This window comes from Orbicella faveolata, unplaced genomic scaffold, assembly GCF_042242905.1.
Source record: "Orbicella faveolata isolate gen_17 unplaced genomic scaffold, um_ofav_v1 contig_13, whole genome shotgun sequence".
In the NCBI taxonomy this organism is placed as follows: Eukaryota; Metazoa; Cnidaria; class Anthozoa; order Scleractinia; family Merulinidae; genus Orbicella; species Orbicella faveolata.
In genome coordinates, this window is record NW_028301540.1 from 9,008,546 (window position 1) to 9,032,066 (window position 23,521).

Below are 23,521 nucleotides of genomic sequence, written 5' to 3' on the forward strand. Positions count from 1 at the left end.
GATGCCACGCCCTATGTCCGTGAGAGGTTCGGGGGGGGGGAGGCGGTGGGAGAAGCAAGTTTGATAGCCCTACCCCGAACCCAAATCTCTGGTTTAGTATGATAGTTTCTCTTCAACAAATTGAGTAAATATTACTAGGTCCAGGTGTGTTGATATGATACTTTACTTCGAGCAGAGATGTTGCATCGGGATAAATATATACAGCCCACATCCCTGAATACTCGTAATTTTAATTAGCTGGGTGCAGAGTTTTGTCTGAACTGTCTCAGGCCTTGTAAGAATATCTTCTTGGTCTGATCCATCATCTCTTGGTAGTATTTCAAGTCCTCCTCTTTCGCCTTCAGCGTTGAACTGAGCGCTTCTTTCAAAGCGTCGTTTTCGTCTGTTTGGATAGCGAGCCTGCGATGAGAGAACACAACCATACTAAGCGAGCCGTTAACATTAGCGTAAATAAACGGGCAACATAAAACATCGAGCACTAAATTCATCCATAGCTCGAGAGATGAAAGCATGAGTCAAAAATATCGTTTGTCGCAAAGCAATAATTCAGAACGTTTATCCGGCGCACTTTATGATGGAACAAACGTTACTCTTACTAAGTTGTCGTCTTTAATAAGCTTGCAGTAAAGGATCAAGGTGTTCTCGCGTCCAGACACTATCTTGCTCGTTATTGGACCGTTTATGAAGCTGTATCCATTCACGACACCACAGCAACTACTGTGGGAATCGATTGGTTGGAATTTTTTTTTTTTCGACGGTGCGTAAATGCACAGAGCGCATAGAAACATGTTGAGAGGACCTGTCACATTCATTAATTTGTTCTTATCATATTTTGGCGTTATTCATGCACAACATCAGACGACAGGCTTACAGTCAACAAGTATTTGTCCTACCTAGTCGAAAGTTCATCCACGTCCTCTGTCTTTGCCTGTCGTTCATGTACCGCACTACCTGTACTATATCCCTTCCCCCTTCCCTTGGCCACGCCCTGTCCTGACTGCACTCGGCTCAGTTGCTTCTCCATGTGGGCCACTTGACGTCGCTCCTGTTGCCACTTGTTGGTCGTCTCCAGTTCGCTGTTTTTAGCTTCATCAACTCTGAAAATGCGTGTAGAGAAAGCGATGTTTCACTACATGCGAACAGCTTACAAACCTGTCTAGGTTTCGGTAAACAGAGTGCATGTAACCTAAACCACAGTACACTATTCTATTTGAAAGAAAAAGAAAAACCTTCGGTTTAGAAAATACTCTATGTGTTTCAATAGGCCAGTTTGCAAAATACTAAAATTCTAACCTGGCTCTGAGGCTTAATAAAATGTTGGATTGGCCTATTCCCCCTTCGTTTCCAAGAATGCCGCCCCCTACCTCTCCTCCCTCCTCGTCCCTCTGATTTACCCATGAATCTCACCTTCTCTGCAAGAGCGTCACCAGTTCTAGCAGTCGATCCCTCTCGACTTCAGCGGCTTGACACAACGACTTGCTCTCCTGTACTTGAGATCGTAATACCTGGATTTCCTCGCTGAAACAATTCAACATTGAGGGAGGGGTGGGTGATTTTCACGCACAAAAAAAAAAACTAACCTGCACACATACTTGCACCCCTCCGCCCCCCTCCAAAAAAAAAAGAATCACGCACATGACCACTGAAAAGAAATTCACGCACGTCCAGTGAGCCTAAATAAAGCTTGTTACTCGGGAGAAAACAAATAACATGCATACACAAATCCCAAGAAAAATATTCCTAGTGCATGAAACGGTTTTTTTAAAAAAAAAAAAAAAAAAAAAATTAGTGACTGAACCGAATCACCCAGACTCGCCCTAAAAAGTCCAATGGTCCAGCCCTTAGGATGTAAATTCTTAAACGGAACCAGTAGCTGTGTTCACCGGGACTTCACACAACTTGGCGAAAGGAATACTTCTGCAGTAATGCTTTCTTTATCATATAAAGAAGCCTACGCCGTGTATCATACTCTGATAAAACATGGGTTTTTGACCGATCAGAGCGTGCGCAGGGTCCTACCTATATTATAATAAGCAATACTTTTGAAGCAAACGAAGCGAAGTTGTCGTTCATTTCTTCCTTCGACCAATCGAGATTCCGAACAATGACAACAGACTTTGAGTGGTCTAGAATGTATTTTGTAGTCCTCCAGTCATTAAAAAACAAATTCACACTAAAATTAGGAGTGCAATATTCCCTGCAGTCGGTGGAATGTTTTCCTGCGCTTTGCACCGTCATATTGTTCTCTCGCCACTACTGACACTAAACGCTTCAGGCGCTACGCAAACAAAAACGCGTTTGTTTCGTTCTGTTCTAATTATTGCACGTATTTCGTGTCCGGAATGACTGGTTCAGATGTAGGACGCACAACAAATGAAAACCTGCCCTAATGGAAAACAGAAAGAACTATTAACGTATACCTGTTCCCAGCACTATTCCTTCGTCCTCTGCTTCCTCGCCCTCCGCTGGGTGGTGTAGGAGGAAGCTGGTATCCCTGCGCAGACCCTCTTCCCGACATTCCATTCACACTTCCTCTGGACACTAAATGCCGCCGATTTGGACTGCCGGGAACCAATGAAACCTGGATTCTACTGGGTCCTTCTCGTTGGATTTGTGAAGGATTCGCGTGTCCCTTGTGTGGCACGTGCACGTTATTTTGAGGCCCGCCGTTCTCGACCCTATCTGCGAAAGGCCCTCTAAACAACGGTCCTTCTACAGAACCGTTCACAGAGCTATAGACAGGCGTTGTTCCTCTGTATAAGGGACCTTGAGAGGCATCGTTGTAGTGTGGAGTACTTCCGTCAAATCTTTCTTCCATAGTTGGTAAATCTTCCGTACTACACGCCACAGATTTGGTCTCCCGCTCTGATAATTCCCGGTACTTTTCTGTCGTGTTTTGCAGTGCTTGCCTTGCCTTACCCAGTTCTTGTTCTAGTTGCTGTATTCGTCCGTCCCGTTCCTGGCACGCCTGTTTCAGATGCTCTATTTGGGCCTTGTCCTGAGGCGTACCTAAAACATTCGGGGACGGTGGAGTTTCTTTTTTACTTGCTGCACTCTTGAGCTGTTGCTGTTCCCTCTGCAAAGGAACACAAGAAGTAAATAAATCTTGTTTACATCCAATACAACGTAGGTCGTGAATCAAGCTTCCTTTTGGCCTAGTGATAATCAGTACATCGTCATTTTGGAGTGTGGAGGAAAGCAAATATTTGTCCCGGCACATGAGAGTTAGGAGAAGCGTGACGTTACTAGCTAATAGCGAATGAGTTTAGCATTTGGCGATAACCGTGACTTTTAGCAGACATTAGTCTTTTTTGGGATGTCACGCAAAGCTTCCCCAAAGAAGGCGTGGCATCCCTGAAAAACGACTGCGGAGTAAACTAAACAGACATCTGATCCACTCTTAATCAATGGACCTTTTCCGCGATACGGTGGCCATTTTAAAATACTATCGTTTCAAATGGCTATTAAGGGATACTGAGGGGGCAAATACGTCCTAATCTGCCCCTTGAGCATCCCATAATAGGTAGTGGAAACAATGTAATCAAAATGGCCGCCATATCGCCCAAAAGGTCCATTAACATTACCATCAGTGCAGCAATGAGCTCATCATCATGGGCGCCTTTCTCCAGCAGCGTCTGTACTTGAGCCTTCAGTCCCTTCAAGTCGCTGGCCAGCACCTTGTTACGAGCCTTGGCTGCGTCGTGTTTCTGTAGTAGTTTGGTGTGTTCTTGTTCCAGGCTCTCTAACTCCGCCTGAGTTTTCTGATGAAGAGCAATGAAAAGTCGTCTATGATCATTTGACAGGTTTGCGAAGGAAACCTACAATGTAGTCTCCGGGCGGGAAAGGCGGGGGGGGGGGGGGGGCGGGGGAGGGAGAGAAAGGCCTTCTCTATTTCATCTCCAGTCAGGACAGTCATGGCCCTTTCGATCGGAACACGAGTATAAGACTGAGTATGATTACGGGTTTTCAAACTTACCTGTGGTGCTTATGCTTTCGATTTAACAAATTGACGTCAATTTTTCATGCGTCTGCCCTGTTATTGATCATGAACTTCCTCATAACATAGTCAAAGTAGCTGTGGATCCACGAGACGACAGTCGAGTGGATCCACTGACTACTTGACAATGCTATGACGAAATTAATTGTTAATAACGGGACAGACGAATGAAAAACTGACGACAATTTGTTTTTTACAATGATAAATTGTCAAACTGTCCGCTCTCGCTTCTGCGTCAGCATCGCTTGGTGTAAATTATAAATTCACGTGTCTCTCCACTTTTACAGGGATTTTTGCCTTTTGCATGATTTTTGCCATTTCTTTCATTAATGTTCGTTAAGAGTTAAATTTTTTCTAACCTCTTGTGCCTCTTTGCGATCTTTCTCGATCTTTTTCAGCACTGAGCGGTGTTTTTCATCGTACTGTGATGGCGCTGTGGATGGTGACATCATGGCTGACCTCATGAGGATGTTGTTAGATGTTGCCGAACCGCTCCGCGCGACTTGACTCAACTGTCCTTTTAACTCAGACACCTGCGTGACACAAGAAATGTCAATTGCTCCTCATTGAGTCAGCGATCAAAGCACTGCACACGCGCGTACAGTACCCGCCAAAAATGCCGCCTATAAAGGTTCAGGTAGCAGCTCTCGTAAGGTGTCACATGAATGGCTTAATATCCCCGTCGGGGGGGGGGGGGTACACCCACATATGGGCTATATAGGTATGTGCCGCGGGATAGGGTAGGGTTTTAGAGGTTCTCGATACTTCAATAGGGTATCATTTTTGCCCCTGTTGGGATTGTGTTCCCGATGTGATCCTTAGATAGGGTGCCTTAACTGTATCAGCTAAAATTGCAGTACGTAAACGCCCAGCTAAGCAAAAAACAGATGATCCGTTACAAGAAACTGTTCGTACACCTCCAATGTTACAGAAACGAAATAAAGTTGAACCGTCCATGCTATTCTTAGTTTTTGTTTTTCCCTTCAACAGGGTGCCATTTTTCGGGTTTGGGCCTTAAATAAGGTGTCATTTTTCATGTCCTTCATCCTTAAATAGAGTCAGGGTTTAAGACCCTTCGCGGCACACACCTATCCGAAATTTACGTAAGTACCCCCCGGGCTCGATACCCTTTAAGAGAACAATAGAACAAACAACAGAAACAATGCCCCTAGCGCCAAAACAAGAACAGCTGCTACAATAATAAACATTAGCAGCTTACGAGAGCTGCTACAATTCTGGGGGGGAGGGGGGGTATAAACGTCTCAAAGCTTCGAAATCCTCCAATGCAAAGTCACTGCAAGCTAAGCTCTGTACGCCACCTTACCTTATTTTGCAAAGAAGTGATCTGCTGTTGTCTTCCTCGCCATCCACTGGAATCATTCAACAGTGCAGTGATGTTGAATCCATCTCCCACTTCCTTGGCAAGGACCTAGCCAGGTTAAACAAAAATGATCAGTGTAACTGAAACAATGTTTATACGTCCCGGAGACAATATAAGTCATTACCTCCTGATAGTTGTAGTAAGTGTACATATAGAGAATGAAAGATAATCTTAGAATGTTCATTGTCCCCGCGTATTCCAACAACAATGGCAAAACCTTCAGTATAATTATGTGCATACAAGGTAACTCTTAAAATAGAGTGTTAAGTTAGCAATGAAGAGACCAAAAAAAGTTTTCTGCTCTTCCAGCAGAGAACTTTGCGCTTGCCTCCTGGCTTACACTCAGGTGCAAAATGGGAGACTTAATGACATCACGTGACATCACATACATGTAATATGATATATGGCCAACGAAAGAAATATCTCATCTTGCAGAGAAAACCAAGCACTAAATAAGTAGCTAATAAAGACAATGAAATTTTGATTTGTCTTATACAACTAAAACCCAAAGAAGACGTATATTAGGAGCGCAAGAGACAGGGGTACTCCCACTTAAGGGCCATATACTTAGGTATGTGCCGCTGTGAAGGGTATGGTTTTCAGGCTGTTTAGTCTGGGATAGGGTATAGAAATCAGAGAGTTTTTGTCTACAATAGGGTATAATTACCGGGAAAGTGGCCAGTGTATAAATAATATACTGTAGAACAGGGAGCTTTACCCAGGGTTATATTTACATGTAATGATGAAAAAATATAATAGAAATTGAAACTCGGAAGTGACTTTGTAAGATACTGGTTTAGTTAGCCTATGTTGGACTACGACAGCAATAACAATTTAAGTTTCTGCATGCAAAATAGCTAGACTGGGATAGAGTAGGGGTTTCTGGGGCCTTGTCTAGAATAGGGTTGTAAAATCAAGCTGATCATGGTCTAGTGCAGGGTAAGAGTTTCAGAGTCCCACCAGCACATGGCACATCCCTACCCAAAGACTAACAAAGTACCCCCCAATGGGACTGTGAGCTAGCTCTGCCAGTTAATTCTCAGAGACAAAATGTTACCATCAATGTCCCCAAACAGAGTTTTCTTTTTCAAACTAACCTTGTGTGCAACCTTTAAGTCTTTCTTTAACTTCTCACACTGATTCCTAAACTCAGCCACTTTATTGTTTGTTTGGCTGAGTTTCTCTTGCAAGGCTGTTACTTCTGAATTGTCCTGAATGTACAAACCAACACAAAATGCAATGTTCAGTGATCTAATACAAGGTCACTTGCTTGATATGTGTAGACAGAGATCAACAGCACCACGCTTCGATAAGCGTTGAGTGACCACCCTAATAACAGCTGTGAAGGAGACTGCATCACAATAAGTAAAAAAAAATGAGAAAAGGAATCACGGTCAAATTTGAATATCAAGATCAATGTGATCTGCAAATTAAGGAAACATGATAAAAAGCAGTTCTGTACCTTTTCTGTATCTGAAGATTTTGGCTTGGATTTTGACTCCGCACCAGACTGACTTTGCATAATTCCTGATGATATAATCTACATGTAAAGAAACACTGATTGCTTAATGTCAAATTAAACACTGGATATTGTTGTTGCATACACGTACAGTAACCTCCTATGTAGATGTTCTTTGGGCTCATCATGCAATCTTCATGGGAGAAGAAAATTGCGTGACGAGCCTAAAGAGCATCTTCATAGGAGGCTTCATTATACAGCTCAACCTCACTATTTTGAACTTTCCAGGGAAACAAAAATAGTTTGAGATAGTGCAGGGGTTCAAAATGGCTGAAAGTAAATGACTGAAAACTACATTCAAGGGAAAAACTGATTCCAAAAGTTTGAAATACATGTACTGTAGCAGGGAGTCATTCAACAAAGTTATTGATTTTAAGCTTAAGGACGTTCACATGAAAACGTTCTACTCGATGGATTCTCTTCAAACTTTTACTGTGGTCAGACAATGAATTACTTGTTTCAGAAATGAAAAAAAATTGGGGGTCACAAACTTTTTTTCAGGGATAAAGCATGTGGAAAACTAGTCTGATTTTGAATAATTGGCGCATGTACAAAATCAGCATGGTCTCCAGGGTTTTTAGGATAAAATATTAAAGATAAATCAACAGAGACAAACTATCCTTAGGCTAGTAATATTTTGTATAAGTGAATCCATTGCGTTAATAATTCCAAATGTTGCCAACTTTTTCACAAAACTTAACCCTTCAACAGGCATTTGGAACTGCCACACAGGTAAATGAAGCTAAAAAGAATGGAGTTCAAAGGTACATTTTGCAAAAAATTCGAACTTGAAACTTGAAAATTGGTAGAGAAAATGATCCATCAAAAGAAAAATAGGGGTCATCAAACATCAAGATCATTATATCCAGGCAAAGCTATAGCAATGGCCATCTGCCCTAAGATTGTTCATTTTATTATTTAGAGCACACTCGATGCATGACATGGCATGTGAATTTGCGTGCGCAGTACTAGGATGCGCAGAAACAATAAGCACGAACGGCTTTAATGCAGGGCTTCTAATAGGGTGCGAAAAAAAAATTGGAAAAATCTCAGTATGTGGCAAGAAAGGTCTATTATGCAGCAAATTATGCAATTTCATTTTAGCTAATTTAACCTTGCTTTATTAGGTCTAAGAGGAGCACAATCCATTTTTTGCTGTTCAAGAAGCAATTAGAGCACAGAGGAATGATGAAATCAGCGAAATAAGTCATTTGCTGCCTCATGTTAAATTATTGAAATAAGAGATTGCTAATTTGTCAGAAGTCGCTGAAGACATTACTTGCCAAAAATGCTTGTGAAGTTCAAACATTCAAGAACCTCAATGATGCATTGCAAGTACCTCTCTCTCCATTTCCTTCATTTTCTTCATCATCTGGCGTAATTTATTACGTTCACTTTCCAAGTCTGCTGTCAGTTCTCTGTTCTTCTTTGAGAGTTCCATGATTCTGCCAGCAGCGGTGTCGGCAGCCACTCCAGTACCTGAGAATTAAAAACGTTTCAACATGATGATACTGTAATAAGATAGAAAATCTGTGTTTCTGTATATATAACACATACAACCAAATACCCCGGTCCCAGGCAGTCACAGTGGTCAAATGGAGTGGGAGAAGAAAACCCACTCATCACTTCCTCACTGAGAAATGAAAACAAAAAACGTCTGGAACCAGGGTATCAACCAGACAATAACCATTTATTTTAAGAACAGCAGATTTATTTATAAACTGTTAAGTAGCACAGCAGAACACAAATACATGTACATGTAGTACTAGACGTCTTGTTTATGGACATGCATGCACAAATAGTCAATGCTCTTAGTCTGTTGTTCAAAATGTTTGTAAAAAAATTATACATTCAAGTACATGTACAGTATAAATATGTAGACATTAAAATTCTCACCCGCCAAAGCTCTTTTCTCTTCATCTCGTGCTTTTCTCAAAATCCTCATTTCTTCATCTCTTTCTCCAAGAAGTTTGTAGAGTCTACCATTCTCATCTTTCAAAACCTATAACATGTGAAGTCTTTGTTACAGACATGCACTATGATAACTCTAAATTCTTCTAATTTGAATTTGTAAAATTGCTAAAGGTTACTGTAGACCTCCAGTTGTGCACTGCTTTAAAGAAAACCTTGGTAAGCTACAGTGTATAATGCAAAGCTAATAAACTGTAGAATCTGAAAATAGCAATATATTTTCAATTGCCATTTTTGTTTTGGTAGGAACGTGCAAGCCTTAAAATCCAAAACTGACAGTACTTGCTGAAGTGAATTACCAGCCTTTGTGTTACCACAGACATCCAGACTGACTGGACTATATCACTCAGGAGATGATGGGCTGACAAAGTGTGTGAGGCTTTTTCAATATTATTATTAGTTGCTTTAGGCCTCTTTTAAAGTTGGACTATAGTCAAGTCAAGAAAAGTTTCTGACTGCTGTTACTCAATGGGATGTCACAGGAAAAATATTTAAATTCTTGTAAATGCATCACACTTTTGTGTGCTTACATCTGATGAACAGTTTGGCCAAGTTTCATGAAAACCCGATAAATCTATATACCCTTGGCTATTGATTCATTTGAATAGAAACCTGTAATTCTTGCAAAAATAATGTCTCCAGTTTTCAGCCGCGTAAGAAATTTACAGTTTAGCACGTCTCTGAAGTGGTTGTCAATGCAGTCATGCTGCCAACCAATGAAATGGAACTTACAACTCCCCAGCGAGTCTCATGAGAGGACCCCTTATTTTCTCTTGCTGGGAATGAATCTACAATATATTTAACATCAGTCTACCGTGAAACATTCAGTAGCTTATAAACCGAATCAGTAGATAAAGGGTAAAAAAGAAGGAAAAGGAAAGGTAACAGGATATTGGCAAGCCAAGTCAAGTGCGGATATTTACATGTATTTATAAATATACATTAAAACTATAAAGTTACACATAATTATTCATTGGCCTGTTTGTTTTACTAGTAAGAATACAGAAAAACACTCTTTGAAGTAGAGGAAAAGGTTTACTAGAATACAGAAAAACACTCTTAAAAGCAGAGGAAAAGAGCATCTGAAGAAGCTGCCTTGTCAGATATCAGCGATTAAATTCACCAGTAATTCCGTGGTAATCAACTTGCATGCTAGAAGAGGGCAGTGACGAGACAGTTGCCTGCGATTTGCGTTTGCATTCAAATTTGGGAATGCAAAGGCCGTGCAAAATCGTGTAGTCTATTGCTTAAAAGACGAAAACAATCAACAAAAGCAAAGATCTCTGTCTGAGAAATTGCAGATGTTCAGTTGCCATCAAAATTTTTACTACTCAACACAAGAGTTGACACATTTTAATTGGCTGATCACAGTTTGTAGATCTTTGACTTATTTTAAAAAATTACATTTTTGTGGATAGCTCATTCCTGTTTTAAGTTTTTAAAACAATTTTTTTTGGAAAATTCAGATGAAATAGAAGTCTTGAATTTGGTGTGAAGAAAATATTTTGGACAAAATCGGCCCTTGAAACTCTACATGCAGTAACCTTAGATGATGAACAGGGCTGGAGGTATGGTCCAATGGTTCACAATTGCTTAATTGACTATAGATCAAGCACTCAGGTTTGCACACTGACCACTTGATTTAAATTGCAAAACAGATGGCCAAGATACTGACCCTAATTGTATCCTTGAGATCTCCAACTTCCTTTTGCATGAACGCATCTCCATCACTTGGTACCACAGAATCAAGCTGAATGTTAAGTACATGTAACAAGAATGAGACCATGTAAAATAATGCACTACAGTGTATCTTGTCAACCATTCACAGCACTCGAAAAAAACTAGTCTGGATTATAGCTTGCCTTTTGGACAGGTGCTACCAGCTCTCAAATTTTGCTTGGCTTGGGCAAGTCTTAGTTTACTTTCTTTATTTAGTTGGCAGACGACTTGCCTGGGCCCTATGCCCACTGGGCAAGTAAGAATGAAAAGTTACTTGCCCAGCAGGAAAACTACTTGTCCCGGACAACTGGAGGACACTTTTCTCGAACCCTGTATTTAGTGAAAAATTTAATATATCACTAATATTTATTATATAGATTATTTAGTGTGTTGTTCCAGAAAATTACCCCTACAGTACATGTAGCTTAAAGTTTATACTTTCCTAAAAAAAATTGTTTTTGAAGCACCCCACCCTAAACAACCTTCCCTGAGGTAGGATATATTCTGGCACTGCACAGTTTAAGTGCTACAGTGCATGTACAATTAATGGCCAGCTAAAGGTCCTTTAGACTATTTATATAACTTGTAAATTGACTACACCTGTTCATGTACATGAACATGTAGATCAGAGTAGTCAGTTTGTTAATTTTATTGTGGAATAACACCTGTAGACATTTATCCAACCATGGGGAGGATTTCTAGACCAAATAAAATGAGCTCATGGCAGCCATGTTGAATCCAGATTGTAGATTCAATGACTAGTGAGTCAGCACCAAGTCTAACATGGGGGTGAGAGGTAGTGTTAGTGGAGAGCATCAATAGCACTATGGTTCAAGCTTGAAGAGCACTCTGGTTTGTAGCCTAATAATAACATTTGTGTTAGCAAGACTGTTTATGGTTTGCTCTCAATAATGATTACCGTAATAACAACACGCCCCCCCCCCCCCCCCCCCACCCCTATTTTAGCCTTTCCAGAGACAGGAGAACACCTGTTTTATAGTACACTGACAGCAGCATGACTTAAGTGTTGCAGTGAAGTTGCTGAGCTTATACTGTACGTGTAGGTCTACGGAAAATCTATTGATCTGATTTGACCCCATCGTACAGGCCCTGAGGGGACTTTTTGCCCAATAATTCTTTTAAAAAGTCAAATATACACCCCACAAATGCCCGATGCACTACCTCAGTCAAGTACATTTTAGCTGAAAACAACCGGGCGCCATTTTCGAAATATTTTAATGACCATCGTGCCAAGGTTAAGAGAACTGAAACAGAAGAAATGTTCTACTCAGTTATTCCTTTTACTTCATTCCCCAAAGCCCACTGAGATCATCATCGATAGTGCTACGTTACGGCCAGGCTTATGTGCTGTGCATGAAAAAACTTAGACTAAATTAGCTAAAGCTTCTAAAATATATTTAATTTTGCCTTGGAAACAAACTGAGGCTTTGAACTGCCTGGAATAGTAATCATATTTGTCATAAGGGACGCACAGCAATAACAAGAAATCGACTGACTTTAAAGTAACTAAATTACACAAACCTTCAAATCTAGGTTATCAGTGTGCCCGTCATGTCCCCAAAAGTTTTCTGCCGTTACATCTTCATCTTCTTTGGCTGTTTTCTCGGAATTCTTTGTCTTTCGCTGTTTTCTGGCAAGGAGCTTTCTCTGCTGTTGTTCCTGTATTAACTGGAACTGTTGCCGCAACGATTCGGACGCATCTAAACTCATATTTTTAAAAGATTTTAGGTGGAAAATTCGTGTGTTTGTGCGACATATTTGTTGGCAACAGGCAAAGTTGTCGTGCTCAGTCCTCTCTCTCCCTTGTCTTCCAAACGAGGTTCGCTCGCAGTGGTCATGTTGTCATCTCAGTCAGACCAGCCAAGTTCTTGTCTATCCGAGCAGTTTGTCTTTCTAAGCCTAGGGTAAACATGGAAAAATACGAGAAAATCAAGATTATCGGCCGTGGGGCTTATGGCACCGTTTATCTCTGTCGACGTATTTCCGATGGATGTCACTTCATCATCAAGCAAATTCCAGTCGAAGAAATGAGTAAAGAGGAAAGACAAGCCGCTATGAACGAGGTAGATGTTTTGAAAAGGCTAACACACCCGAATATAATCTCCTATTTAGAAAGTTTTTTCGAGGGAAGGGCCTTAATGATCGTGATGGAGTATGCTCAAGGAGGAACCATGTTCAGCTTTCTTGAAGAACGGGAAGGGAAGCTTTTGGACGAAGACGAAATCATACGACTGTTTGTACAAATCTTGTTGGCTATCCATCATGTCCACCAACGAAACATCCTTCACAGGGATCTCAAAACTCAGAACATCCTTTTGAACAAGACGAGGAAAATTGTGAAGATCGGAGACTTTGGCATATCAAAAATTTTGAGCAGCAAAAGCAAGGCTAACTCTGTTGTAGGTACCCCATGTTACATTTCGCCAGAACTGTGCGAAGGTAAACCGTATAATCAAAAAAGCGATATTTGGGCTCTTGGATGTGTACTTTACGAGCTGGCCACGTTAAAGAAAGCGTTCGAGGCGACCACTTTGACTGCTTTAGTGATGAAAATTATGAAAGGAAACTTTATTCCTATTTCAGAAAGGTACAGTGAGGATTTCAAGAAGCTTGTTCTCAGCATGCTTCAAATTGATCCCACGAAAAGACCAACCCTCCGACAGATCATGGCTCAGCCACTCATAGTGAATGCACTGTTTAATGTGTGCACTGATGTTGGACGAGTGCCATGTAACAGAACCCCAAGACCTATGGCAGGGATATCCGGTAAATTTACATGCATCATTGTACATTGGAATCTCAATCTCTGTTATATTTTGTGAGCTGCAGATCAATAAACAACAGTCTCCATTTGGTGCATAAATATGCTAGGGTATTTGTCCGTGGACATTCTCCATTCTAAGGACAAATATCCAAGCTTGATTGGTCTAAACATAATACATGACTGAGTAGGGTAACCCGAAAACACTGAGCCCGGTCCACGGACCCCCAGTATGGACTGGGTCTGCGGCAACCTACAGACCAGTCCACGGACTACCCCTACGGACCCCATCTACAGACCACACCAAAATAGAACAAAAATAATATTACATAAAGATTTCACTTACGGTTTGTATAAGAGACTATACCTTTAGGTGAAATTTCGAACATTACGTTGTGCAAATATTACAGACTTGGGCAAGTTACATCATTACACATTACCATTTGAGTTGAGACAGCAGCAAAAATGTAGAAATTTTCAAAAATAATACGACCTTTTAAATTTTCACAAACATGTTTCGACAGTACATCCATCATCGTCAGTGTGACGGTTATGAAAGTTTACAGTGATTTAAAATGTGCCTGTTACAAATCATATGTTACATTGTGTTGGAAAACAATACGCTAGATAAATTTACCATTTCCTTTGCTGTGACAGTTTATGAAAGACCAGGAAGCCTCTAAATTTGTGCACCTTTGCCTCTGCCATTTTGTTCAGCCCCTTCTCCTGTGGGTTCGTGAACTCGTCCCAGACTGAGTCACGAATTGAAGGGAAGAACTTTCCTTCTTTTTGCCTTCGACATCTTCTTATGCCAAGAACAGCTTTTAGACATTATTTTCAGGTTTTAAAACCCCAAGTCTGTTACATTTGCACAGTATAACACTTGAAATTTCACCAACAAGAGTAATCTATTAGATAACCCATAAATGAAATCTTTATTTATTATTTTGGGGGTGGTCCATAGAGGAGGTCTGTAGGGGTAGTCCGTGGACCAGTCTGTAGGGTAGTCCACAGACTTGGTCCATAGTGGGGTCAGTGTTTTTGGGTTACGCTGACTGAATATCCTCCAGCTAAAACTGGGGAACATCCAAGTGATATTCTTAATTTTTAGAACTGCGCATGTTGCCAAAAATATATGAAGGATAATAAACACAATAGCCTCCATTTGGTGTGAAATTGCATGATTGTATGCACAGATATTTGTCCTTGAACGTTATCTGTGCCTCAAAGCTCATAAAACTGTTTGCTTCTCAGAACAGATCATGTCTGCAGACAAGTATCTGAGCATATTTTTGTGCCAAATGGAGGCTATTGTTTATTTAGTTTTAAAGTCAAATGGGGGCTATTGTGTTAGTTATCCTTTAGATATTATTCTCAACCTGCAGGATTTGAGAATTGGAGAATATCACTCAGATATTTGCCAGTTTCAGCTGGGGCACATTCAGTCACTCAATGCAGTTAGACCAATTGGATGTGAGTGAAAATGTTTGATGGATTATAATTCGGGATATTTTTTCTCCTGTTGAGTATGGTCGCATAGCTACAGGGGTTAGCTTGTCTTTAGTCAAACATAGTTGCACAGCTGCAAAGTTCTTTCTGCGTGATTGCTCTGCTGACTGCAACACACAGGAAACAGTGGACAATGTGGATGTGAAAAAAGCCAAAAAATTCAACGGATGCGAAGTAGCTTAGAACAAAGTGGTATAAATAGAATGCCCGAAGTTGAAGATGATGAAGAATACTACTGTAAGTGAGCAGTAAAGTTTTGGCAGAAGCTAAATTGATTTCACTGGCAGCTGACTGTAAACATCTTCAGCTGATGACACTTACCTTCAACCTCACCTATCTCTTTCTCAACCTGGTGTCACTTAAGGCCTCAATGACAACTATACTTGCCCTTGATTATTCTGCTTATAACAAAAAACGTCATTCTATTATAATACATGAAATACACATGCAGTTGCACAGTACCTACATGTGTTGCTTGCTTTCCTTCTGTGAAAGGTTTCTGAAACAGTGGAACTCCCTTAACATGATGACCTTTGTCTTTAAAAGAGGTTCTTGAAAGAGTAAAATGACCAAGTAAAGTGTAGGCTGCATTTTTCTCTAACCCTGAAGAACGAGTGTTAGTAGTAAAGGCTGTGGTCTAAGAAAAATTACAAGGAGCCTAAGCATTCCTAACCATGAAATCCTGGGAGCGGCAAGCACTTAAGCTTGTTTGAAAAAAGTAAGTTTTTCTAGTCACCCAAAGGCAAAGGTTAGTCACCTGGGGCACCTGGGGACGTCTAGAGCACAGCCCTGGTAGTCATTCATGTTGTTGACTTAAGGGCATTAACGTAAGGCGGACAAGTGTAGTGGGGAATCATTATGCATGGGCTGGAGGGAATTCAAACATCCCAAGGGGAGAAAGGGTAGGGAAGATAATGTGAGACAAATTGAGAAAGGGAAACTCATAACATTGGATATTGCAGAATGGGAAAATGCCTGCCCAGGAAAATACAATCCAGGGTCTTTAACAAATTTGCCCTTTATGATTACTAGCGCTAACTTTGGAAAACATCACTCCCCCCACACCCCATCCCACCCCTCAGGCATCAAATCTAGGAGTACACCATTGGTGTGTATTGATTAAATGGCAAGCATTACTCAAATTCAATCAAGAGATAGAGCTTCACTTAGCTTGGTATCTATAATCAAGCTCATCAATTGAACTGTCACCCCTGTCTACTTTTTTGGATGCATCTCCCACATGTACATTTATCAACACTCTTAACTTTGTTCTTCTTGGCAGCTGCCATACCCCCAGCACGTGGACGATCTTCAAGCAGCAGTCGGCCCACAGGCAATCAAATCTATCGCACCAGTTCCACTAACTCAGCATCTGTGATCCTTGAGGGACTTCCAGATTTTAAGCCACCAGAGTGCCAGTATGTAGTGTACCACTGGGGTGGTGGCATCAGTTCACCCACAAAACTTACATTGCCGCAACATGACTCAGATGTGGTGCAGGTAGCATCTGGGAGGACGCTGAAAACAGGAGTGACTGGCGGTGGGCGAATGATCATCTGGGACTCTAACAAAAAAGCAGTGAATGTTTCTTCAGATGCAGCAGATAAGGGAATGTTGTTGGAGGATATGTGGGTACCAAGGTTCCTTGAGGGGCAGTCTGGAGTGACGATTGTCCAGGTCTCCTGTGGGGATTTGTTTGTGGCTTGTTTGACAGGTTCGTGCAGTTCATCCCTTGGTTTTCGTGATTAATACAGTACAATTGTTCATCACATGCAATATGATATTAGGTAACAAAAACTAGTCAGAACACTGGCAGTCTTGTAAGATCACAATACTGCACTGTGAGTGCAAAAACAGTCTAATTTGTTTACAAACTGATGTGAGGTATATATGAAATAATTCATATTTGAACTGCAGTTGTAGATGAAGGTGAAGAATGATCATTGCAGTAAATTGAACTCGCTCCCAATGTGTGGCTTCATAGCTCAGTTGGTAGAGCATCGCACCGGTATCGCGGAGGTCACAGGTTTGAATCCCGTTGAAGCCCTGATTTTTTCAGGCTTCTTCTTTCCAATTGCTTAAATTGGAAAATTTACTGCGATGATCATTCTTCACCTTTATATATAAACTGTCGTAGAAAATATCTGTTTACATGTATCACTCCATACCCATGATCAGTATTACGGTATTGTTCCCACTGCGTCCCTCTTTTAAATCTTTTAAAGCTTCAGGCTTTTCCTTCTCCAGGCCAGAATTTATGGTAACATTCCTTGCGTTTTGTACTTTACTGCATATGTTATGGAGCAACACTATCAAAATCAATAAGGCGTTAACTGCAAGTCTCATTTGCAGTGACTTTATACTGTAAGTACATTGTACGTAAACGTATGTTCCCCAGGCTTATAGGCAAAGTCTGCATACGAGCCATACAAGCATACAAGCTTATCCCAGTTTCTGTAGCATAAAGCAACTAGGAGTATTTCTTCTCCCACCTGGATGGGATGCTAGTCCATCACAGGGTTATCCCCAGCATTAAGTTTGCTAGTAACCATTTATACACCTGGGTGGAGACTCTGAGGCACTGTGTGAGTAAAGTGTCTTGACCAAGAACAAAATGCAATGTCCCCAGCCAGGGCTTGAACCCAGACCACTCGAGCTGGAGACGAGCGCACTAACCACGAGGTTATGGCATATGGTATATGGTACATTAATTATCAATGAATGATTGGTAAACGCTTAATTTGAGAAATTCATGCCAGTGTAATTGTCTTTGTTCATAGATCGTGGAATTCTCATGACCTTTGGAAGTGGTGTGCATGGCTCATTGGGGCATGGGAACCACAATGATGTTGTCCAGGCCAAAATAGTAGAAGCTTTGATTGGATTCGAAGTAGAACAGGTGAGCTGGGCAGGTCTACAACAAGGGGGAAAGGTGTGAGGGGGGGCGGGGGGGAGGCAGTGTTGGCACAATTCACTGAATTACACTTTGCAAACTTGTCATCCAATTGACCATGCAAGCATCTACTGTTAACAGTTATAATGGAAATACAAAGTCTATATCAGTTTTCAGGTTGTTTCAGGTTATCAGGTTGCCTCAGTTTTAACATGTTAGATGCCTGTCATTGCAAATGCATAGGAGATTTCTTTTTTGTGTGTTTCTGTTATTGGTTGAATGAGCATGCTGAAATGGTGCTGCGTCCTCTAAACTGACACACTTTTTTCTCCTCTTCCTTCCCCACATCCTCCCCTTCCCCTCAGGTATCTTGTGGTGCTTCCCATGTAATAGTTGTGACAGCCGACCGCGAACTTTTTGCCTGGGGCCGAGGAGATAATGGCCGTCTTGGGCTTGGAAACCAACAGTCACACACGCTCCCACAACCACTGAGTCTCGAACCTGGCTTCACGGCAAGAGCTGTTAAGTGTGGAGTGGACTGCTCTTTTGTATTAGCCCTCAATGACAGGTTGTTAGCCTGCGGCAGCAACAGATGTAACAAGCTGGCCTTGGACATGGATGACCAGACTGTTGACGAGTCACATACCTTAAAACCTATAACTGCTAAGGCGGTAATGGCTGAGCCTGTTAAAGCTGTTACCATGGGAACATCACACACTGCAGTGCTGACTGCCAGCGGTAAATGCCTGACATTTGGTTCCAACTCGTTTGGACAGCTTGGGTATGAACGCGAAGGAAGTTTGCGTGAGCCTCGGATTGTACAAGCTTTGGAAAACAAAAAGTTGACTTTTGTGTCTTGTGGGGACACTTTCACAGTTGCAGTGAGCAATGACAAGGATGTGTTCACGTGGGGCAAGGGTGCTCGTGGGCGTCTGGGAGGGCAGTCGGACGATGATTGCTCCACACCAAAGTGTGTTGCTTTACCTGAAAAACTCAAGGTCTTGTCCGTGTCTTGCAGCCACAGTACAACAATGGTATGTGGAAAAGTGCTGTAACCCTATACAGACTGGGCATTTTCTCATTCATGTTTACTTACAAAGTAACGTTTTTACTGAAATAGTGAAAAAGTTATGAACTGTGGTAAAGTGAGTGTGGTGACTTTCAAACCCACCCATCACCCTGGCCTGAATATGGTTAAAACATTGGATTGATACTGACAATACTGGGCTTGGCTGTTCAACAGCAAACCAAGGATTGTTCATATAGTGTGATCTTCTGGGTGAGTGTAGTTCTGAAAAGAACTGTTGTTGGTACACTCACCCGGACGATCACACTATACGAACTACTGATACTCCTGGGTTCAAACCATTTACTATGAAACCAAGGATTAACAACAATTTTTATTACAGTTTTGTAACTTTTCAGTTTTTATTGTTTGTCCTTCAGTTTTGAGCAGAGTAATCTCAAACTACAGAAAAGAATAAGTGGTAAAAAAAAAATTGTAAGTAAGAAAAACAAATATTTCTTTTAACAACCTGACCATGTGCTGTACTTTCTTCTTGAGCCATCTCCTTTTGAACATTTGAAGTTCTGCTTTTTAGTGGCACCAGTGCCAAAGATGAACTCTTGATTTGAAAATCTGTTTTCAGTCCAGTATCTATTTTTTACCTTCCTTTCTTATCTTTTTTTTTTTTTTTTTGATCTTCTAAAAGTTTCTAATTCTACTGAAGTATTGAAAAAGTTATAAACTGTTATAAAGTGGGTCCAGCAACCTTTCCAACCTCCCCCCCCCCCCCTTACCCCCACCATCCATCCCAGTCTGTGTAGAGTTAAAAAAAAATACTGGAGAAATGTTACAATAACATGATGCTGTTCTTTGTTCTCAAGTCAATTTGAAATGTGAATTTCCACTTTCTAGAGGCACCGAATTAATGAACTCTTGATCTGAAACTGTATTTTACTAATAATAATAGAATGGGGAAAGCCAGAAAAATAAGCAATGTTCTTCCTAGAACTTCACTCTTCAGTTTTTGAACTGCCTCACTATTGTGTGCCAGTAGCTCCACTAGTTATGCAAGCACGTACATTTCAATTTTTAAGATGCTGGTGCTGGCAATATTGGCAATTTTTACATGTATTTTTTACCATAGGCTCGATTTCTGCTGCTCTCCCAAGCGCGAGCTCATTTCCCAAAACAGCAGCTGGTAATCAAGCCTAGTTTTATCATTGCAACATTTTAACCTATCATTTATAGTTTGTTGCTAGCATGGAACAAGGAAAGAGCCCATTAACTTTTGCATGTTTCCGTGCCAGTCGGATGCCCCAGCATAAGGAGACTGGTGATGATCTAGATCCTTTCTGAACAAACTGTAGTTTTTGTTATACAATGTAGATGAGAATAAATTTACAATGATTGCGAGATATTTTGATATTATATATTTTAGTGATATGGTAATGGTGAAGAGCGCCCTTAATTCTATAATAGTGTGAAAGTAATGTAAGTTTAAAATGCAGTAATAGACATTTATTTAGAAGTGACTGCCTTGACCGACAATGTTTATATTGAACTTCCAAAGCTCCAGGAAGTGAAAGTTTGGGAGAACTGGAAAAAGCTGTAGAAAAACTGGCCTGCAGCTCGTGTTCCCACATTCCTCATTCTCCCAAACTTCCACTCGTGTTTCTATAACTCGATAGAAACACGGTACATGTTTTCTATTTCTTAAGCAGAATTCTACTAGTAACACTAATGAAAATGGTGCAATCTGATTGGCTGAGCTGCTCAAATACTAAAAATCAGCCATTAAAGTGCAATGTTTTCTAGTTTCTCTCCTGTTTGGAGGAAGATTTAGAAATATTGCTGGATAGTTACATTCCTAAGAACTGTAAAGAAAGGATACTGACTGTTTTGCAAGTTTAAAACCTCAGAATGTTTCAATGAACAGATGAGGGCAGGTGCACAATTGCAAGTTTCAAATAACAATTCATTCTCCGCTATTTTGCTAAAGCATGAAGTTTAACACTACGTTGAGAAATGCTTGGAGATCATTTCATTTTAATGAAAAAACAATATTATATAATACTATAATATAATACTATATTATATAATTTAATACAAAAACAATATTATTATTAGATCTTTCACTCTCGATTTCTATTAAGTAATGATCCAGATAAGAACTGTAGCATTTTCTATTATTCTGTGGCAATACGCTTTCCCCACATCAAAACAGTTGTGTTTTCATACGTAGAATGAATCAACCGATGGAAAGAAGGTTTATGAAATAAAATGTATTTTAACTCTATTTTGAAAGGTAGTTTCCTTTGTGTTAAAACATTCAACCAATCACAACAGTCGTAAACAAAGACAATAAAAGCTTCCAATTTTCCAATGTTCCCCACGTAGGATTACTGTGGTATTTAGACTCAGAACAGGTTTTGTTGAAAGGAAGATAGTTGATCAGTTACGCATGTATAAACAGCTATCTGAAGTTTTGGTAGAGTTTATTGATTGAGCCAATCAGAAGTATGGTACAACAATAGCAAAATTGCACAAAAGTTAGCACCTTTTTGCATTCCTTGCCGCGTGGTGCTATCCTTCTTATATGGACCGATACTTAAACGATTAGATTTATTAAATGATTAGATTTATTTATGAGCTTGAGATTTCTATCAGTGACAGTTGACGAGGGCGGAGCGAATAATCTAATTGTTTTGGTATAAATCTACTAGTCGTTCCAAACTTTATCTACATCCTCTTCACAGGCACTTTGAAAACACCAAGAAGCAGCTGTCACTTTGTTAACTAGCGGGCATTAGCACACTACTCACTATCTACAGCAGAACAGATAGTGAGTAGCGTAGCCAATCAGAGAACGGCATCCATGATAGAACGTTAGTAGATTTATACTAAGAGGTGATATATTAAGTTGATTCAGCCTTTGCCCTCATCAACTATCACCTCGTAAAAATCTTGAGCTCAATTAATCTAATTGTTTATTATTAAACACTGGATCATATTAGATAATGCAATTCAAGAGTTTTCATTGGCTTAGCCATCATGGTACATGAGAAAATTTATACCATGCTCAGAGTACAAGTATGGAAGTGTAACTTTTTAAGGCACTATCTTTTAATATTTTTATTTTTGTTTTCTATATTTTGGGGGCGTAGTTAATAAAAAATTATTCCTTTTGCACTTGTGGGATGTGAGATGATAACAGCCAACCTCATTGGCAAATCTATCCTCTCATATCCAACACATGCTCATGGAATAATTGATAATTAATTATTATAGTCTTTGGCAATTTTGGATTAATATCCAATCCAATCCTAATATTCCTAAACTACAATTATTTACTGTATAAGTACAAAAGCTAATAGTCCTCGTATCAAAGAGAGACCTTAATTGTTATGATAACATATCCAGTAAACTGGTTTCTACTGATCAACAGTTGCTGTGGTCCAAAAAACCTTCATTTATGGTAACATTACTACCATGTAATATTAAATGTGAAATAAAATTCATCCATACAGTTCTCATTAGTTGCTTATGAAGTTGTGAAAAAGAGTTTGCACCTCTTCAGTTGTCTTGGCAAAAACAGACAAGTCAGACACACACTCTTTGCCCACATCAGTGGCAGATAGTATGATAATTATTCCTTTGCCTTTTTTGTTGATGGCATCTGCATTTTCAACCAACATTTTAGCTGTGGTTCTGTGCTTGTTGTAGCAGAAAGTTGCTGAATGCTTCAGACCAATGTCCAAAGCCATGTAACGAGCCAGTAATAAGTGTGTAGTTTCGCCGCTAATCCGTGGATTTAGGTCAACCAGGTACCTTCCATGGTCTGTGATAAGAACTTCAAAAGTGGCCAAGCCAAAGTAGCCTCTCTCATGTAGGTATTTTTTAATCGGCAAAGTGAACTCTTCGTGCACCATTTCCTCATAGCTCTCTTGTTTGTCCCAGTCCACTGTTCCAGAAGTCCACTCAAAAATTCCATCGAATCCTCCTGTGGTTGTGCCGACCCAGAATAATTCTCCCGATTTGTGCAGATAAAATTGGAAGCTGGGCACTTCTTTGACTCCAGGGATGAATTCTTGAAACACAATCTCTCCTTTCCAGTTGCACACATCTCTGATTTGACGCAAAGTGGCGAACAATTCGCCCTCATTCTTGACGAGACGGTTGCCCATACCATCCGAGCTCATGTTGACTTTAACAATGCAAGGATAAGATACGGAGTCTTCGCCGAATTGTCTTGGCGAAGGCACATTAACGTCGAGTATCGAGTTCTTCAGTTGTACCTCGTAGATGACATCTGGATGTACACTGTGTTTGTGCTTGGGGATACCTTGAAACGCCGCTGTTGTGACAACTGGGACATCATCTTGCAGTCCTTCGTCCAATGACTTGATAACTACGGGAGGGAAAGCGGGAAGCCATTGTTTCCAGTGATGTTGTAAGTAAGATTCCGGTTTACACTCCATAATAACTGGAATTTCCTTCCCGGCTGCTGGAAGGTGTCGAAATGGCAACAAAAACCGGCGAGAATCGAGTGGACACGGTGGGTAATCGAATATCTGGTATTCCTTATCGTTCAAGAACCTGTACCCTTTGCAATACGAAGACGGTTTCTGGGGAAGAAAATAGGCTTCCTTTAGATCTTTTTCAATGAGACTTCCTATAGTGATAGCGTTCTTTGAAGACATAACGATGTTTGAACCCATCAAAATACGCTTCACGACTCCAGAAA

At 40.5% G+C, this 23,521-nt stretch overlaps 2 protein-coding genes across 2 annotated transcripts; one reads left to right on the forward strand and one right to left on the reverse strand.

The window, feature by feature from the left end:
* Positions 1–145: 145 nt before the first annotated feature.
* On the reverse strand, positions 146–12,438 carry LOC110052952 (coiled-coil domain-containing protein 13-like). Its single transcript, XM_089284480.1, has 13 exons — positions 12,130–12,438; positions 10,544–10,618; positions 8,794–8,899; positions 8,237–8,376; positions 6,841–6,918; positions 6,476–6,589; positions 5,322–5,426; positions 4,357–4,530; positions 3,585–3,761; positions 2,421–3,076; positions 1,408–1,518; positions 894–1,097; positions 146–399 (listed from the first exon to the last, which is right to left on the reverse strand). Exons 1-13 carry the CDS (start codon positions 12,316–12,318, stop codon positions 234–236), a joined length of 2,295 nt encoding a protein of 764 aa, XP_089140606.1. The 5' UTR covers positions 12,319–12,438; the 3' UTR covers positions 146–233.
* On the forward strand, positions 12,423–22,306 carry LOC110052685 (serine/threonine-protein kinase Nek8-like). The gene is made up of 4 exons (XM_020758837.2): positions 12,423–13,374; positions 16,161–16,592; positions 17,659–17,777; positions 18,137–22,306. Exons 1-4 carry the CDS (start codon positions 12,519–12,521, stop codon positions 18,824–18,826), a joined length of 2,097 nt encoding a protein of 698 aa, XP_020614496.2. The 5' UTR covers positions 12,423–12,518; the 3' UTR covers positions 18,827–22,306.
* Positions 22,307–23,521: the final 1,215 nt, after the last annotated feature.

Excerpts from the sequence above, each read along its gene's own strand:
- LOC110052952 (XM_089284480.1), bottom strand. The coding sequence starts at position 12,318 with ATGAGTTTAGATGCGTCCGAATCGTTGCGGCAACAGTTCCAGTTAATA. Across the intron at positions 6,590-6,840 it reads AATCTTCAGATACAGAAAAG|GACAATTCAGAAGTAACAGC; the intron begins GTACAGAACTGC and ends TTGTACATTCAG. Across the intron at positions 5,427-6,475 it reads ACTTAAAGGTTGCACACAAG|GTCCTTGCCAAGGAAGTGGG; the intron begins GTTAGTTTGAAA and ends TAACCTGGCTAG.
- LOC110052685 (XM_020758837.2), top strand. The coding sequence starts at position 12,519 with ATGGAAAAATACGAGAAAATCAAGATTATCGGCCGTGGGGCTTATGGC. Across the intron at positions 16,593-17,658 it reads GTTTGTGGCTTGTTTGACAG|ATCGTGGAATTCTCATGACC; the intron begins GTTCGTGCAGTT and ends CTTTGTTCATAG. Across the intron at positions 17,778-18,136 it reads TTGGATTCGAAGTAGAACAG|GTATCTTGTGGTGCTTCCCA; the intron begins GTGAGCTGGGCA and ends CCTTCCCCTCAG.